At 54.8% G+C, this 16506-nt stretch overlaps 1 protein-coding gene across 1 annotated transcript; it reads left to right on the top strand.

Annotated features, from left to right (window-relative positions):
- Positions 1 to 4080: 4080 nt before the first annotated feature.
- IMPDH2 (inosine monophosphate dehydrogenase 2) lies at positions 4081 to 15920 on the top strand. Its single transcript, XM_086618780.1, is given in 20 exon segments — positions 4081 to 4178; positions 4269 to 4293; positions 4295 to 4318; positions 4428 to 4529; positions 4913 to 4987; positions 5452 to 5658; positions 7831 to 7918; positions 8521 to 8720; positions 9796 to 9886; positions 10602 to 10697; positions 12071 to 12142; positions 14311 to 14376; positions 14379 to 14477; positions 14657 to 14691; positions 14693 to 14792; positions 14844 to 15002; positions 15005 to 15032; positions 15417 to 15442; positions 15445 to 15499; positions 15778 to 15920. Coding segments are annotated over 20 exon segments (1668 nt in total). The 3' UTR covers positions 15800 to 15920.
- The last annotated feature ends 586 nt before the right edge of the window (positions 15921 to 16506 follow it).

Genomic DNA, 16506 nt, shown 5'->3' with positions numbered 1-16506 from the left:
ATGAAAGGAACCATAGAAAGCAGAACATGACTGACTATTGTGAAGCACCTCACATTCTGACATGAGGCTCGTGTATTGTTCTATCTCTTGATGCTAATAGCATTGCTTTCCAAAGGGAACTTGTAGCCTCTTACACACTTGTCCATGGCACCATTAGGTTTTCATTTGCTTTCAAGAGTTTAAGCGCTTCCTCTAAGTGGTAATGGCTGAAGAACAGAGGGCAGCCTCGAGAGTGGTTCTTCGCTCCTGTCTAGAGTGGTGAGTAAAAGGAACAGTCTGAGTAACTTAATAGGGCTCTCACCTGTTGTCTGCTTCGCCCCTAGAGGTCTCCTGGATTTTAGGTGGGAGACAAGATCTGAAGTAGTTCCTGAACTGTTCTGCCTTGGACCAATGAAGAAAAACTTCATCTGATCCCTACATAAGAATCCTCTTCTGCACTCTTGCTCCTAGGGTAGAAATTGAGAGTCTTGTTCTCAGCTGCATCAGGGCTACTCTGCCTCAGTGTACGTAGAATGGATTAGGCCATCTCCAAGCCTCCTGCGCCGTGATAAGAACAGATCCAAAAGTGGTAGAAGAGAGCCCTCTGAGCATACGTGGGGTGGAGGACTTGGTGGTACTGTAGTTGCTCATCCTCTTGCTGGTCTGAGTGCTGTTAGACATTGACTCTGCACAGTCCAACCAAACTGGAATCTTATCCAAGTTTAATAGTGACTTACTTGCAATTAGTGTTTGGACTCTTAAATCACTGCTAAAGTGGGATTGAAAACTGTCTTCCACCCTAGACAGGGCTTTTCTCCCCATCATCTTGCTGGAGCTGCTCTTCTCAAATACTACAGGGAATGTACCTTACCCTGATGTTTCAGCCTGTTCTGTTTCCCTGGTGCCAATGCATAGGAAAGAGGCCTTCTCAGCTCAAGCATCTTCCTACCTTAAGGAGCATCTCAAATCTTCTTCCGGAAGTCTCACTGACATGCTGCCCCCAAATCTCTGACGTGATTGCTGTGTCCCCTGCTTGTCAGTTTCTTTCGTTGCGTGGCTGCAGCTCAGCTCTCAGCAGTCGCTTTCCCTGTATAACCTCGCGCATGGCAGCCACGTTTGCCTGCTTCTCCGTTCTCCTTTGAGCTCATTGGAATGGGGAGGCAGATTGAACTTACAGCAGCAATAAACTGTGTCTAGAACTTGAGAGGGACCTTCAGGAGAGAACAAGGTGGAGAGGATGTCTCAGAAAGGCAGGGTCCCCTTGCAGCCCAGAGCCTCGCTTAATGATGAGTGTGCAGCCTATATGCAAAATACGTCTTGTCTGTCCCTCCCGTGTTGACCCTGGTCTAAACAGCACATGTGATTGGCATCCTGCAAAGTGACCTTCAGAACTCTCCAGTAGCTTTGCCCCGTGAGTAACTCACACTACAAATCATTTTAAAGAGATGCACTCAACTATTTTTTTAATTTAATTTTACTCTTATATTCTCTGCTCTTTGTAATCTGCTTGGAAATAAAATGTTTTTCCCTGCAGCCTTTGTTGTAGTCTGTTTGAGAACCATTAAACTTTGGTGTTTCTCTTGGAACAGAAGCCAGCCTGCCTGTTTGCTGTTGTGCCCGTGCTTCAGCCTAACAGCCGAGATCGGTGGGTGCTCCCAGAGAGGCTTAGCAAACCTTTGTTAGCGCGGTCCTTATTTATAATACAGCGTAGAGAGACCTATTAAAGCCATCTGGGGCTGGCACGATGCCTCCTGTTCTGCTGAGCCTGTGACAGGTAACACTGACGTGAGAGTGTGTGTCCTTGGCAGGCAGCGTTTCCCTTTGGAAGGCCTCCGGGATGAGCATCTCGGTGCCTTTACTGGTTACTGCTTTTGGTGGTGTGAGCCTAAGATACTTTATTTTACTGCAAAGGACAGTGGATTTCTTACAGCTCCATAGCCCAAGCAAACTGCAAATAATGGGAAATCAGCCTCTGGATAGGTAAAATCAGCTCTTAACTGAGAACTGACCCAGGAGTTATATAAAGAAGTAAAACACCGTCTTGTATAGCAGACTGTCAAGCAACAAGAACTGAAACCCTGTCAAGTTCAGAGCGAAGCGACAAGCACTTTTAACACACGGCTGTGGGAAGATGGCGTTGATGTTGCCATTCACAGTACTAGTAACAGGATCGCTGCCCGTCTCTTGGCCTAAAGTTTCACGTGGCATCAGGAATCCTTGTCGCTGGCTCTACACTATGCAAGGGCTGCCTTTTCTTAGTTATGCCAGGGCCCCTGGAAGCCACACATCCCCTTCCTCACAGAAAAGTGAGCGTCCCTGCACTGGGACATGTGCCTTCCTTGCTGCTCCTGAGACCAAACAGGCTGCCTGAGTGTCCTGCTTCTGTCTGTACCATGGTTCACTGGTTTGGGGTTGTTTTTCCTTCCCTGTGTGAAAGTAAACATTGGCGTCTACTGAAGCCTAGCTTAACTGGTCTCTCTGAACTCTGTTGTCTTTTGGAGAACCTTACTCCAGACCAAAATATGTTCAAGCCTCTAGTTTGGATTAACATGACCGACGAACCTCACAGCATACAATGACCATTTGCTTCCAAGTATTCTGGGAGACCTTAATAGACATCTCCGTTCACGTTTCCTGTGTCCTATAGCTGGGTAGCACAAGTAATGCTTATTTCTTAAAGCTACTTGCTGATCTTTGGACAAGGATTTAATCTACTGCAGTAAGACAGTTGGAGATATAGGAGCACCATTCTTTAGTTTCCTGAACTTATTCATGTTAAATAGTGGGATGCCTTGGAGAGACTGTTGTACAAGAGCAGGGTAAGAAGGGGTCTGGTCATCTCATTGCCCTGGTGCTCTGTGGCCAGGTCCGGTATATCACAACAAGCAAATAAACTATCAGAGGAGGAGGTTGTTCTGTAGCCCACAGTACAGGAATTTTTCCTGATAGCCAAATGGATCTGCAGGGAAGGGAACATCTCATCCTGGAAATAGCTGATCGCTGGTGCCTGCAACTCTCCTCTAAGGCAGATCTGTGTTTATGCCTGTTTCTCTCCTGCAGGTGCAGCCCTCCCTACTCCTGCTATTGCTCTTTGGAATCCTCCCTCCAGCTGCCACCTGCAGCACGGGCAGGAAGGGGCCACGCTGAGACCCCACAACGCACGGTACAGTGCGGCCATCCTCTTCCCATTTGTTTGCACAGCCTGGCCTGGGGCTTTGGCAAGAGGCGGCTTGTGTGGGGCTAATGCCCAGCTGGGATCAGTCCAGGTCCTCCCCTGCGGGACTGCTGCCTCAGCGCGATTCCCTCTGTTCTTTGTGCCTTTCATTCCCCTCCCGTTGCTGGACTGTTGCCTCGCTCCTGCCTCTTGACTTCCATCCTTCTCACAGATCACTTCTGACTGACAAAGTTGCCGTGGTGTCTGGTGACTTCCTCCAGCTCTGCCTCCACCACAGGTCCGACAACCACGCTCTTGTCTTTCTTCCGAAGCTGCTGGAGTATTTAGCGTTGAACTCGGCACCCAGCCCGCCGGGCCCCACGGGTAGTGTCTCCCCGTCCGAGTCCTTTTTAAATAACCTTTTTCGGTTATTTTCTAAGCTCGTGTCCCAGCGCACGGGTCCTGCTGTTGCGAGCGAAGCCGGGGAGTGTCGCACCGGGCAGCACCGCGCCGTACCCGGAGCTCGGTTCTCTCCTCGCTGCGTCCGTCCTACACCTGCACCAGCTGCTCGGCTTGGGCAAAAAAAACGCCCCTTGGAGCTCGCGACGCCCGCGCTGACCCTGTTTCACCGGGCCGGACGTTTGCGGGTCCGGTGCTGTGAAGTCCCGGGCTGCGACCCCGGGGCCCGCTGCGTCCGGCTGCGGCGCGGGGGACAGCACCCGCGGGGCAGCTCCGGGAGACCGGGCCGGCCTCTGGTGCCCGCCGGGCAGGAAGCGGCGAGGCCGCTGCCCAGCCCCTTCCGGCGGCCGCTCCGAGCCGCGCTCTCGCGGGGCGGGGTCTGCTTGAGCCCTCGCGGCCGCCGTCGCGGTGCGCGTGCGCTCGGGGGCGCGCGGGGCGGGGCGGCGCGGCGCGGCGCGGCGGGCACGCGGCGGCGGCGGGCCGGCGCGATGGCGGACTACCTCATCAGCGGCGGCACCGGCTACGTGCCCGACGACGGGCTGACGGCGCAGCAGCTCTTCAGCTGCGGCGATGGGCTCACCTACAAGTGAGCGGGGCCGGGCCGGGGGCGCGGGGCCGGGAGCGTGGGGCCGGGGGCGGTGCGGTGGCTGACGCGTCTCCCCTGGTTACCCCCCAGCGACTTCCTCATCCTCCCGGGGTACAATCGACTTCACGGCGGACCAGGTGGTGAGTGGCCGGGGCGGGGGAGCGCGGCGGGGGCCGGTATCGGGGCCGGGGCCGGTATCGGTGCCGCCGCCGCCGCTCACACCCCCGCCCGCCGCCTGCCTCCCGCCAGGACCTGACCTCGGCGCTGACCAAGAGGATCACCCTGAAAACTCCGCTGGTCTCTTCCCCCATGGACACGGTCACCGAGGCCGGCATGGCCATCGCCATGGCGGTGAGTGCGGCCCCGCGGGGCGGGCATGGCCCTGGGTGCGTCCCCTCTGCCGCCCTTACCAGCACGGCGGGGCCCCGGCCCGGAGCGGGGGTGGAGATGCCGTGCGAGGCACAGGCCCGTCTGCTCTGGGGTCGCCCCGGTGCTCCAGAGACGCCCCTGCAGCCCCCTCGGACAGAGGTGTGCCTCCGGGCTTCTCCTGGCACCCGTGAGGCAGCGGGCAGCAGAGCCGTGCCGCGGGCAGGCACCCCGCTCATCCCCGCCGTGCCACACGGCTCCCCGAGGGTGGTCTGGGCGGTCCCGCTCCCCGTGCCCAGCTGCTGGATCCAGCCGGCGAGGGGCCGTGTGGTTTCTGCAGCGACTCACCGCTGCCTTTGCGTTCCCAGCTCACCGGGGGAATCGGGTTCATCCACCACAACTGCACCCCGGAATTCCAGGCCAATGAAGTGCGGAAGGTGAAGGTGAGTGGCTGGAGCGGCAGCAACGAACCGCGCTCTCAGGGTGCTCCGTGGAGGTGGGCAGTGGGGTTTGGCCCTGCCGAAGGAGCCATGAGAGGAAACCGTTAAAGCGTGCCGGATCTTGGTGCTTCAAAATGGCAGCGCTGCCGTGGTCGCCTGCACGAACCTCTTACTGTGTGTGAGGCACTGTCCCACGTGCAGCCTGGGGTTTTAGAACTGCCCGGCCTCCTGGTGTGGGAGAATTCCCCAAATTTCAGGAAGGAGGTTAGCCTGGGAACTCTTGGGAATCTAGCATTACTTGGATGAGCCTTGGTGCTGGTTGGGAGTCACCCTGCCAGTGAGCACCTGGCCAGGCTGGGTGGTTGCAGACCTTTGTAAATGGCTGCAGTAACCACCAGGCATGTGTCCAGCTTCTGCTCGGCCTGGCAGTGCCGCCTAGCCTGGCTGCTGAATCTGCTTTTTTCCAGAAATACGAGCAAGGATTCATCACAGACCCTGTGGTACTGAGCCCCAATGACCGCGTGCGAGATGTGTTTGAAGCAAAAGCTCGTCATGGATTCTGTGGGATTCCTATCACGGATAATGGGAAGATGGGAGGCAAGCTGGTTGGGATCATCTCATCTCGAGATATTGATTTCCTGAAAGAGTCAGAGCACGACTTGCCTCTCGGCGAGGTGAGGAGGGCTTGTGAGCACCTGATGGATGCGAGCGTTGCGTTGGGAAGCAGTGTGGCTGGTGGTGAGGAGCAGGGTGAGTGCATGGCTGTGAGGATGCTGCGCCAGTGGGAGGTGGCAGCTCCATGTGAGCCCTGCAGGTCTGTCTGTAACTGTATTTCCAGGGGAGAGCGTCTCGTTTGTTTACGCGCTCGCCGCAGCTCCGGCAGTTCAGGTACAAGAGGATCGCCGTGCTGCTGGCGTTCGCGTGACTCCTCCTGCGGGGTTATCTTTCCGTGTTGGGGAAGCCATCCTCTACAGCCGGTGCTCTCCCCTTGTTCAGTAATTAATTCCTGGTGTTCCTGGCTGCTGCTGTGGTCCCATGGTGCGTGCTGGTGCTGGCCAGGGCTGTAGCAGCTGTGCCATGCCTGGCAAGCCCTCCAAGCGCTGATCTTCTTTTTCTGGACTGCCTTTCCCCGCGTGCCTCATCTGGGCTCCCTGCTCTTTAAAATAACCCCCTGGACTTGGAGCCTTGCGGTTCAGGCTTTGTAACGCTGCGCTGTCAAACTCCCCTCGTACAGAGAACGTCCTCCGTGATGCCGATTCCTGTGAGTTCTGGCATTCCTGTCACGTGGGCTGTGTAACCGTAGATCCACGGCACTGTCAGGTTACACCACCAGTGTTCCTTGGCCAGGCTCTGCCCTTGACTCATGACTATTTTTAGCTCTTGCTGACCAAACCTGGTGTCACATGCTCATCCCTGTTTGGTTTGAAATCGCCTATAAATACGTGTAACAAGAGTCTCAAGCCAGGAGTAGGTTATGAAAGTGCACATGGCCCTTGGAAGCGATGCTGGCCCATTCACAGGAGCCAGATAAGAATCTCCTCTCATCCTTTATGTGGATCATTCAGCGCTGTGAAGTTGGAAGCTTGCTGCTGTTAGCATTTGGTGCTTGCCTCTGTCACCAGGCAAGGCGAGGGGAATGAATGGTCTCCTAGATCTCTCCCTGTCCAGCAGTCATCTTGCTGAGCCATTTGTTGCCATCCACTTAAACACAGAGGTCTCCCGTAGCTCAGAAAGCTCATGGATCCCACAGGCTTAGGGAGTGTGTCGGGATATGTCTGTTGATTCCTCGGGCGAAAAGCCTGAGGTGTGGGTTCTGTCACAGACAGGATTTTGGGTGGGTGCAGGTGGGGTGGACCTCTTTCCTGATGCAAAACGACTGTTCCTGTGGTATAGCTAACTAAAACATTACCTCTTTTCTTTGTTGTGTGCAACTAATCTACCTTCCTCGAGGGTTTAGAGAGTTTTCCCTTTTCGCTTTACCTGTCCTTGGGTAACTTTTTATGAAAACATCCCACGTGAACTTTGTGATCGCAGAACGCTGTGGGTGGGGAGGGACCTCGAGGTCCCTTGTCCGGCCTTCTGCTTGAGGTGCGTTCAGCTGGAGCAGGTTGCATGGGGCTGTGTCTGCATCTCCACAGATGGAAGTTTCACTGCCTCTCTGGGCTGCTCTTCCACCATTTGACCACTGTCACGGTGAAAGCTTTTTTGTGTATACCACGTCAGATGTTCCCGTGATCCGGCTTGTGTCCATGGCCCCTTGCCTTTCTGCTGTGTTTTGGTGCTTGTTTGTCAGAGTGAGCGTGGGTGAGCCTGTTTGTTTGGATTGCAGCGACTCCTTTGCCCTGTTGACCTTGCCAACAGCAGCAGTGGGTTATTCTGGGCAGAGCCCTTCCAGAGCCTGTGTGCTGGGGATCGCTGCCTGAAAACGAACCTGGGGGTAGCGTTTCTGCCAGAAGAGCATGGGACTCTGGAGGTGTCTCCAGCCCTTATTTGCCTGCACTCTATTAAAAGGGAGGGCCGTTCGGGTGACATCCCAAACAAGGGTTATCTGAGAGTCACCCCTTGCTTCTGGGTGCGCTTCCTCAGCTTGCTGAGGACCTCTGCCATCTCCTGTTTTCACTGCACCGCTGGGCTTGGGGGCTGATGGCTGCTGCTTGCATGGGGACAGCACTTCGGAGGCTGTTCCTGTGTGTTTCTGGAGGCGTGTTGCTGTGCTGTGGGCTCCTTTGTCTGTAGAGCGCTCTGACACGACTGCTGCGCAGTGTTTCACGTGGGCAGAGGGGTTCGGTATTTTCAGATCAGTGCGAAGGAGTTCTTGTAACTTTTTATCTTCTCCCTCCCACTAGATTATGACAAAGCGGGAGGATCTTGTTGTGGCCCCGGCTGGTGTAATGTTGAAAGAAGCGAATGAAATTCTGCAAAGGAGTAAAAAAGGTACCTGCGCACGTCCGTGGCGTTAGGGAGAGCCGTGGAAGTGCCGGGCTGGGGGCACTAGTGGGTGAATGTGGACACGCGTCCCTGCGTGGGTGGAACATGGAAGGGGTGCGTTCCAGCACAAGGAGAGGACAGTGAGGAGAGAGTGCCCGCAGCCCTGTGCCAGGGTACAGAGTTCACATGCGTTCATCTCAAATCTCAAATCTGTTGAAGCTGAGGGATTCTTGGCAGCCCAGGAGCTGAAGGGTGCCTGAATGTCCAGCCACACATCTTCAATTTTCTATCCCGGCCTTCACATTTTAGCACTCAGTTCAGCTCTGTCAGGGTTTGGTAGTTTGACTTTTAACATGTTGTCCTGGGTCTAATTATTGAAAATGATGCACGTTTTCTTTGGCCAATGTGAGGATACTGAGTCCTTCTCCAGTCTTGCAAACTCCTTGCTCTGTTTCCTGAGCCAGGGCTGCTGGCATCCATGGCCAAGCAAGATTTGGTAACGCACCTCTTTGAGCCTCCGCCTTGTACCAGTTGCTGCCTGCCTGATGCTCCTGGTCTGCTGCGCTGCTCCAGAAATCCGCAGTGATGTTCTTTCTGTTTGTTTCAAGGCAAGCTGCCAATTGTTAATGAAGATGATGAGTTGGTGGCTATAATTGCCCGCACCGACCTCAAGAAGAACCGGGACTACCCTCTGGCTTCTAAGGATTCCAAGAAGCAGCTGCTCTGTGGTGCCGCTATTGGGACCCACGAAGATGACAAGTACCGGTTGGACCTCCTGGTGCAGGCTGGCGTGGACGCGGTAGTGCTGGTGAGCCATGCACAGGCGTCACATTGGGTGGGCTGAGGGGTCCGATTTGAATGAATCCCTCTGACAGTGGGGCAGCAACATGGCACTTACTGTCTTCGTTACAGGCCCTTTTGTGTCAGAATATGACAGTTTGTTGACCTCTCAGTCTCATTTGGGTTGGAGTCCTCAAATCTGAGGGATTCCTCTTGCCTGGGAACTTACTTGACCTGGAGAGAGTATGTGGGGTGCATTGAAGCCCTGAAGGCTGAGAAGAGAAACACTGTCTGTTAATAAGAGAATCTTCTACAAATGCTTCTTGCAGTCTGCCGCCATCTCTGTGACCTTCCTGACTAGTGTTGAATGTTCTTCCAGTTTCCCTTCAGTTGTTGAGTGTGTGTTACTGTGTTACTCTCTTAACCTCCTGATGTTCAGGAGTGGTCAGCCCAGAGCTGCTCTGCTCGTCTCCCTCTCTGGCCTGTGAGCTTTCAGGCACAGCAGTCGCTGCCTCTATTTGCATGTTTGTTTTCGCATCGATTGTCAGCTTGTGAGTCCGTGGTGCTCTGAGGGCATGGCTGGGCAGCGCTGCAGCTGGAAATGTTTAACAGACACTGCAGGTTGGCCAGGTCATGGAGGTTGGCAGGGCCTCAGCGTTCAGTGGTCGACGTCTGGTGTTCCAGCTGCTCTGCTGCGCAGCGGAGGTGCGTCCCTCCGCCAGCCCTTCTGGGTTTCACAAGGAACATTCACCGTTTCACCTGTAGTTAGAGACAGGGCTGACAGTGTCCTGGTGGTGGAACCAGACGGTTCTTACCCACAGCCAGATGTGCTGCTTGTTGCCTTCTGTAGAAGCCACAGGATTTAAACATGAAGGATATTACTGAAGTCTTTACGATAAACTGCCTTGCAGAGGGATGGTACATTATTGTCTTGACAGCAGCTTCTCCTCTGGTTCTGTGCTTGGTTTGAGGAGTCATTTTGCCCACTTAGCCATCCTAGCAGAGCCCAGTAAGCAGAGTGAAGATCTGAGGCTCTTCCAGAGCTGTATTTGTAATCTTTTGCAGAAATTCTGGTTGAAATTTGTTTTTTTTTTCTGTTGCAGGATTCCTCTCAGGGGAACTCCATCTTCCAGATCAATATGATAAAATATATTAAGGAGAAATATCCCAACCTACAAGTTATTGGAGGAAACGGTAGGCATGTGTTGAAGACGGTCCTTGTCTTTAAATTACATTTGTTTCTTAGACGTAGAGGCAGCTGCAGGGACCTGAATGAAAGAGTCATCTTGGTAAACGTCTGTGAACTTAAAATGTTTTCCTCTGGCTTGTGGAAGAGAGCAAGACCACTCTGCAGATATGGTGCAGTACCTTGCTCCTGCCACAGCTGCAAACATTTTGAAACCTTTGTTCTGCAGCCTGTTACAGATTAGCTTCTTTTACACACCAGTTTAAAATTTTGGGTAATAGTAATAAATATTGCTCAATGTGGAAATCTAATGGAAATTCTCCCTGCCACTTGACAGCAGAGTTCAGCAGTCCTTGTCTTTACCTGGCTGGTGTGTTACTGGTGCTGCTGTCAGCCTGTGCTCTGCCCAAAGAGCACCTGGTGTGGCCCAAAGAGTGCTTTGCACCCTGTGATGACCTCTGCTACCTCAGCCTTTGGGTGTAAGCATGTTGCAGAGTAGCCTAAAGGAGCTGTGTCATCTCGTGCACTGGGGACAGCTGAGACAGGAACTAACTGCTGCTTTTGCAGATAGACCTGGTAGCAGTGGACAGCCAGGCCTGGCTCTGACACAGGCTGGTGCCCTGGGTAGGGGACGTTTGCAGCTACAGGGGGAGCACCAGGGCAGAGCAGTGTTGTGCACAAAATCTGCTTGTCTCTCTTCAAACCAGTTTCTGCTCCCCACAGTTGTGACCGCTGCTCAGGCCAAGAACCTCATTGACGCAGGGGTCGATGCCCTGAGAGTCGGGATGGGCAGTGGCTCCATCTGCATCACACAGGAAGGTGAGAGAGATCAGCCGTCTCCTAAATAGGCTGAAGACATCTGTTCAGTAGAGATTCCCTGCTGAAAAGCAGCATAGCTGGGGTGGACTTCTCCTGTAAGGGCAGTGTCTGACAGCAAGCCGTCTTTCACCCCCTTCATCCAGGATGTTCTCATCACCTGGGTCCAACCTTTGGGGTGGCAGCAGCAGCAGCAGCAAAGGCATTTCCCAGTACTGACCGAGACTGAGTAGAGCAGGTGTGGCGCACGTGGCTTTTCCCAAGAGGAGCTGCTGGCTTGGTGTGGGATGGGGCTGGCAGGCAACTCTGCAGGGAGAGGGGCTTACCAGATCCCCAGTGCTGACAGGGGAAGGGCACTGGGCTCTCTGCGCTCCCTTTCCCTCTGGCAGTGGTGCACGTGATGCTTGAGAATTCATCTGCTGGGCTCCCTGCCTTTCTGCAATTTCCAGGCCAAATGGGATTTCTGGCCATTGTCTCTGCAGTGAGCTGGAGCTTGTGCTGGGCAGAGGCCATGTCTCCCATAGCTAAAAGGTGGAGAGGGGCGTCCCTGGGGCTGGAGAAAGGCTGCCTTGAGGACAGGCTCAGTCCTTGTGTGTTGAACCTGGCACACAAGGTGCAGAGAGGTGGTGCAATGCGCTGCAGCCCACAAACACAGCCCCTCCCTGCTTTGCTCCTTGGTCTGCCACGGGAGGCAGCAAGAGGGTAGCTTGTGGCTAAAGGTGCTGCATTAGCTCTGCTACATCCAGTGTGGAGCCTCAGAGCAGCCCTGGACCTAGGCTGCTTTGCCTGCTGGGGGAGCGCTGGCCGCGGGGAGCTTCCCAGTCAGGGCAGTCTGTCTCGGGTGACCTTTCTAGGGAGGTCACAGTGTCCTTGGACTGACGCTTCCATAGCCAGGGCAGAAACAGGACACGTCTTCCTCTGGCTCCAAGGCAGAGGACCCGCTGAGGCGTGCTGCGTTCTGCAGCAGGGTGAACATCTCCAGAGGGTGCCTCTCAGCTACCGTGGGAGGTGGGACTGGGTACTGGTTTTGGGGAAAGAACAAAGCAGAGGTAGAACGTGGTGCTTCACAGGAGAGGTGATTGCAGAACTCTTAACTGCAGCTCCCCAGGTTTTTGGCCCTTAGGGCAAGAACTCTGGCTCTTTGGGTTAGAGGGGGTCACCTCTGGCTGGCTGCTGGGGTAGGGCGAGCATGCACTGTGCACAGCCAGGCCTGGCTGGCTTGGATCTGACCGCTGGCTTGGCTCGGGCTAGGAAGGGTTTGCCAGGTCAGCTCTGTCCCACACCGTATGCTCTGCCTAGTAGCAGGTCACTGCTGGGGTCCTTTGTTCTGCTGCTGTTCTTCTGTCTCTAAAATGTGTGTGTTTGTTTTTGTTTAGCTGCTCCAAAGATCCCTCCAGACCTAAAGTCCCACAGCCCCAAATGCCCTTCTACTGTCACGGGCACCTATAGTAAGTCACTTGCCCTGTTCCCAACCCTAATTACGTGTCTTGAAGCAGGACCCTGATTTGGCTGCACATGGCCCTACTGCTTGTTTGAGAATAATTTAGCTGTAGATGCACTTGGGGTTTTGTGGCTTTGGATACTGGTTTTGAATCTGAAATGGAAGCTGAGAAGCCTTTCTGAATTCCTAAAGCAGGGTCTGAACTGTCAAAGCTGAGGGCACTCAGGCCTGTCCACCCTTTGCTCCAGAATCCAGTTAGGAGCCCGACTGGGCTTTCTGACTGCGTCTTCTGGATCTCTAGCCGGCATGCCCCTGCTGATCCAGTGCTGGGAGGTGATCCCTGAGCAGTCCTCGATCGTGCTCTAAATCTGTCCCCAGTTGTGGGCACGTTGCGCACTGGCTAAGCTTCACTTGAAGCCAGCTCCCCTGGGGCTGCAGAGGGACTGAACTGCAGACGGCCACCTTGGCAGCTGCGTACCAGAACCACGTCTTTCCCCAGTGATGCCTGTGGAGAGAAAGGGCTCTTCGCCTGCCCAGCACCGGGCACAGTGTTGTCTGCTCTGTACTTCTCTGCTGCTACCAGATGGAGCAGCCTAACACACCTCAAAGGAAAGAGGTTTCTGTTGAAGATCCCGGAAGGTTTTCTCTAGCAGATGGTCTTGTAGGGCTGCCCTCTGCAGATACGCTAAAAAGCGACGTACCCTCACCCAGACCACTCTGTGCGTGTGCTCTGAACCCTGCTTTGGAAGCCTGCGCTCTGAAGCTTTGGCGTTGGGCACTGGGACAGTCGGAACGGTGCGATGCTCCCAGGGCCCCTGAGCCAAGCTGTTCCTTAAAGGGCTGGTCTCCGTGGTTGCTCTTGTGAGGTTTCTGCAGGCCTTGCACTGTCTGTGGCACAATCCCATAGACGCTGCACTCTAGACCCTCCAAAATCGGGTGCTTCTCTCCACAGAGCTCCTCCCTTGCAGCGTTGTTCCGCTGCAGCGTGGCCTTTAGCAGTGCGGTACCGAGCGAGACCATCTCTTTAAGACTAACGGCATTCCTGTTACAGCTGGGACTCTCGCTGGCCAGCTGGGCCCCAGCCTAACACCGAGTTTTGTTCAATTAAAATCAGTCCTTTCACCATCTCAGCCCAGAGTCCGGCTTCCCTCTCAGCAGCCGCTGCTGAGCACTGGGAGCAGAGCAACTGCAGACTCCTGCCTCAGCAAACCTCTGCCAGGGATGCGTGCTGCCAGTGCTGCTGCCAGGCAGGCTGAACCTGGAGCTCGCGCTCCAAAGTACTAATCCCGCATGGTCATAATCTTAGCTGGTGTTTTGGACTAATGGTGACTGGAGAAAATGCTTCCAGTTAATTGTGGGAAGGGAAGTCTCCCTGAGAGAAGCTTATCTCAGCGTAGTTGCATGCCTATGGCTGACAAATGAGTTACAAGACATGCCTTGTACTGGTTTTCCCCTCGCACAATGGGAAGCCTCTAACTGCTACCGAGCTGAGAAGAGCAGGTAAATCCAAAGCTAATAACTCCCTTCCTGTGGGGCAGCTAAACTTGACAGAATCCTTGCTACGTTGCAGGGCAGGAGGATAAATTCTTCCCCATAAGCCATCAAATCATCCTGCCCGTTTCCTTTCCCACTGCTGCATGTGTGTGTGTGTGTGTGCAGATGTATATGTATGGATATGTCTATACATATATACACGTACCAGCTTTCTCCCAGCCAGCTGCCTTTCTGTGCAAGAAGCACATCATACAGCTGCTGGGTATACGGAGAAGGGGTCTGGCACCGCTAGGAGGGAGCGAGCGGTGGGACATGGCTACATGCCAGGGATGCTCTGGAGAGGGGCTTTTGGAGTCTGCTCCACTTCCTTCCCAAGCTCCTCACACGTCTGCTGTGCACCAGGACAAGCCACAAGTCTCGGCTGATCCCAGGCATTCAGTTCAAGACACCAGTCCTAAGGTCACCCACAGCTTTGTGGAGTTGAGGGCCGTGAGGATGTCCCATCAGGCATCTCCTGGGCATCCGCTTTTCTTGCAACTCGGACAGGGAAGGAGCATCCAGGGGATTTGTGCATTCCCAAGTGCTGGAGCATGTGTGTGCTGGAAGCCTAAAGGGCCTGCTGGGGAGGGAACGTGCTGCTGCATGGGAGCTGACTCTTCTCTGCTCTCTCCCCACCCGCAGTGCTGGCGTGCGGCCGTCCCCAGGCCACAGCGGTGTACAAGGTGTCCGAATACGCCAGGAGGTTCGGCGTCCCGTGATTGCAGACGGAGGGATCCAGACGGTTGGGCACATCGCAAAGGCCCTTGCACTCGGGGCCCTCCACAGGTGAGCAGCGATCAGGCAGCCAGGTCGCACGTGGTGTGGGGAGCGTACTAGGAAGGGTTCCTGGACAGCGTTTGACGCTGGGTGTGAGGGTGCTGCGGGCATGGCGGGTCCAGCGCAGTGCCGTGCCCAGGGACCCCGAGGGTTTTTACAGCCACAGCCTTCCTGCTGCTGACGTGCTGCTCTTGATGATCTCTTGTGCCAGTGATGATGGGCTCGCTCCTGGCTGCCACCACGGAGGGCCCCAGGGGAATACTTCTTCTCGGATGGAATTAGGCTGAAGAAATACCGTGGCATGGGCTCGCTAGATGCCATGGATAAGAACTTGGGCAGCCAGAATCGTATTTCAGGTAAGAGATGGTGCTTTGGGGGCAGCAGATCAAGCTTTTGAGGCTTCTTTGCTTCACAAACTTTCTTTGATTTGTGCTCCCATTGCAGCGAGACAGACAAAATCAAAGTGGCCCAGGGGGTCTCCGGCGCAGTGCAGGACAAGGGCTCTATCCACAAGTTCATTCCGTACCTGATTGCTGGGATCCAGCATTCTTGCCAGGATATGGTGCCAAGAGCCTGACCCAAGTTCGGTGAGTGCTTCCCCTCACTTGTGCTCTGGTTAGGCCACAGTGCTGCTGCCACTCGGGTCTCTGGGCAAGTGGTACCCAAGCTGCAGCATGTTCTGACCTCGCTGTAGCCCTTTTCCCTCGTCTCCAGTGGGGCACTGTGTCATAGATTTTCGAGCCCCAGGGATGCAGGGACCATGGTCTCCTGTGGCATATTCTGCTGGTTGGACCTGAATCTTGGGTTACCTTACTCTGTCTGGCTCTTGGGAGCACAGCAAAGATCATTCTGGACGCAGCTGGAGAAACTAGTGCCCCTTGTCCCAGCTGCCCCAGCTGAATGTGTGTGTGCTGGAGGCACTGTCTTCCCTGGACTCTGGCTGGCACGTGACGCGTGTCCTTCCCCCTCAGAGCTATGATGTACTCGGGAGAGCTGAAGTTGAGAAGAGGACGACATCTGCCCAGGTGGAAGGAGGGGTGCATGGCCTCCACTCGTAAGTGCTGCTGGCAGGACTGCTTTCCTCCCTGGGGTGGGCGTTGGGGAGAAGTTAAGGTGCTGCTCTCCTGTGCCTCGCTGGCTTCACCTCTTGAGCCGCAGCCTGTTGTCTGGCCTGGGCCAGTACTCCATCTCCTAGCAGGGCATGAGCCAAAGGAGCTGTTCACTGCCAGTGTGCTGGGGCTCTTTCCCCACCATGGGCTGGCAGGCTCTGGTCCTTGTCCTGGTCAGGTGGGTCAGTAAAACGAGTCTCCGGTTTGCTGCTCTCCCTCACAGGTATGAGAAGCGCCTCTTCTGAAGGAGGTCCATCTGTGTCCATCATCGTGCCACTCAGCCCTGTGCCACCCTGCATGGGAGCTACTCTTGCTGCAGAAGTGCCATTACTCTCTGGGCTGCCTGGAGCTCCTGTGTCCCTTGGCTGCTTCTCACCCGGGAGCAGTGATCCTGGGCTAGTGCCTGGAGCTTCGCACATGTTAGTCATGTTTACAATAAAAGCGGGAAAGATGTGCAATTGGCGTCAGCCCTGAGCTCCTTCTTCCTTCTGTCCTTCTCCTTCCCTGCCTCTCCCCTTTGTTTCCTGCACCCTCTTGGGAGCAGCTGATGGCCCCAGAAGGGACACTGCCTATGAGGGGTGATGGGGAGAGGACAGCTCTTTGACAGGGCTGAGTGGATAATTCAGTGTGGGGTGTTTAAGAAAAACTTCCTGAGAGCAGAAAACAAGAAAAGGCAAGAAAGGAAAAGGATTTCACAGCACCATCAGCTACTGCTGGGAGCTGCCGCAGGACCCTGTCCCTGGTGCAGCTGCTGCAATTAGCACGTAGGTGCTTGTGTGTTTATGTGTGCACCCACCCCTGGAACTGCTCTGCGCTGGCAGCTGCTTACACACACCAGGCCTTTGTACCTGCTTGGTCCTCACTCATCCGCCTTTCTCCTTCCCTTTCTTTCTTCTGCTAAACATCCCATACTGTCCCCCACAACCTCCAGATGCTTCTCCCCACAGTGCCC

The sequence above is a fragment of the Tauraco erythrolophus genome, chromosome 12 (genome assembly GCF_009769465.1).
Source record: "Tauraco erythrolophus isolate bTauEry1 chromosome 12, bTauEry1.pri, whole genome shotgun sequence".
Lineage (NCBI taxonomy): Eukaryota > Metazoa > Chordata > Aves > Musophagiformes > Musophagidae > Tauraco > Tauraco erythrolophus.
This window is presented reverse-complemented; position numbering and strand designations above follow the sequence as displayed.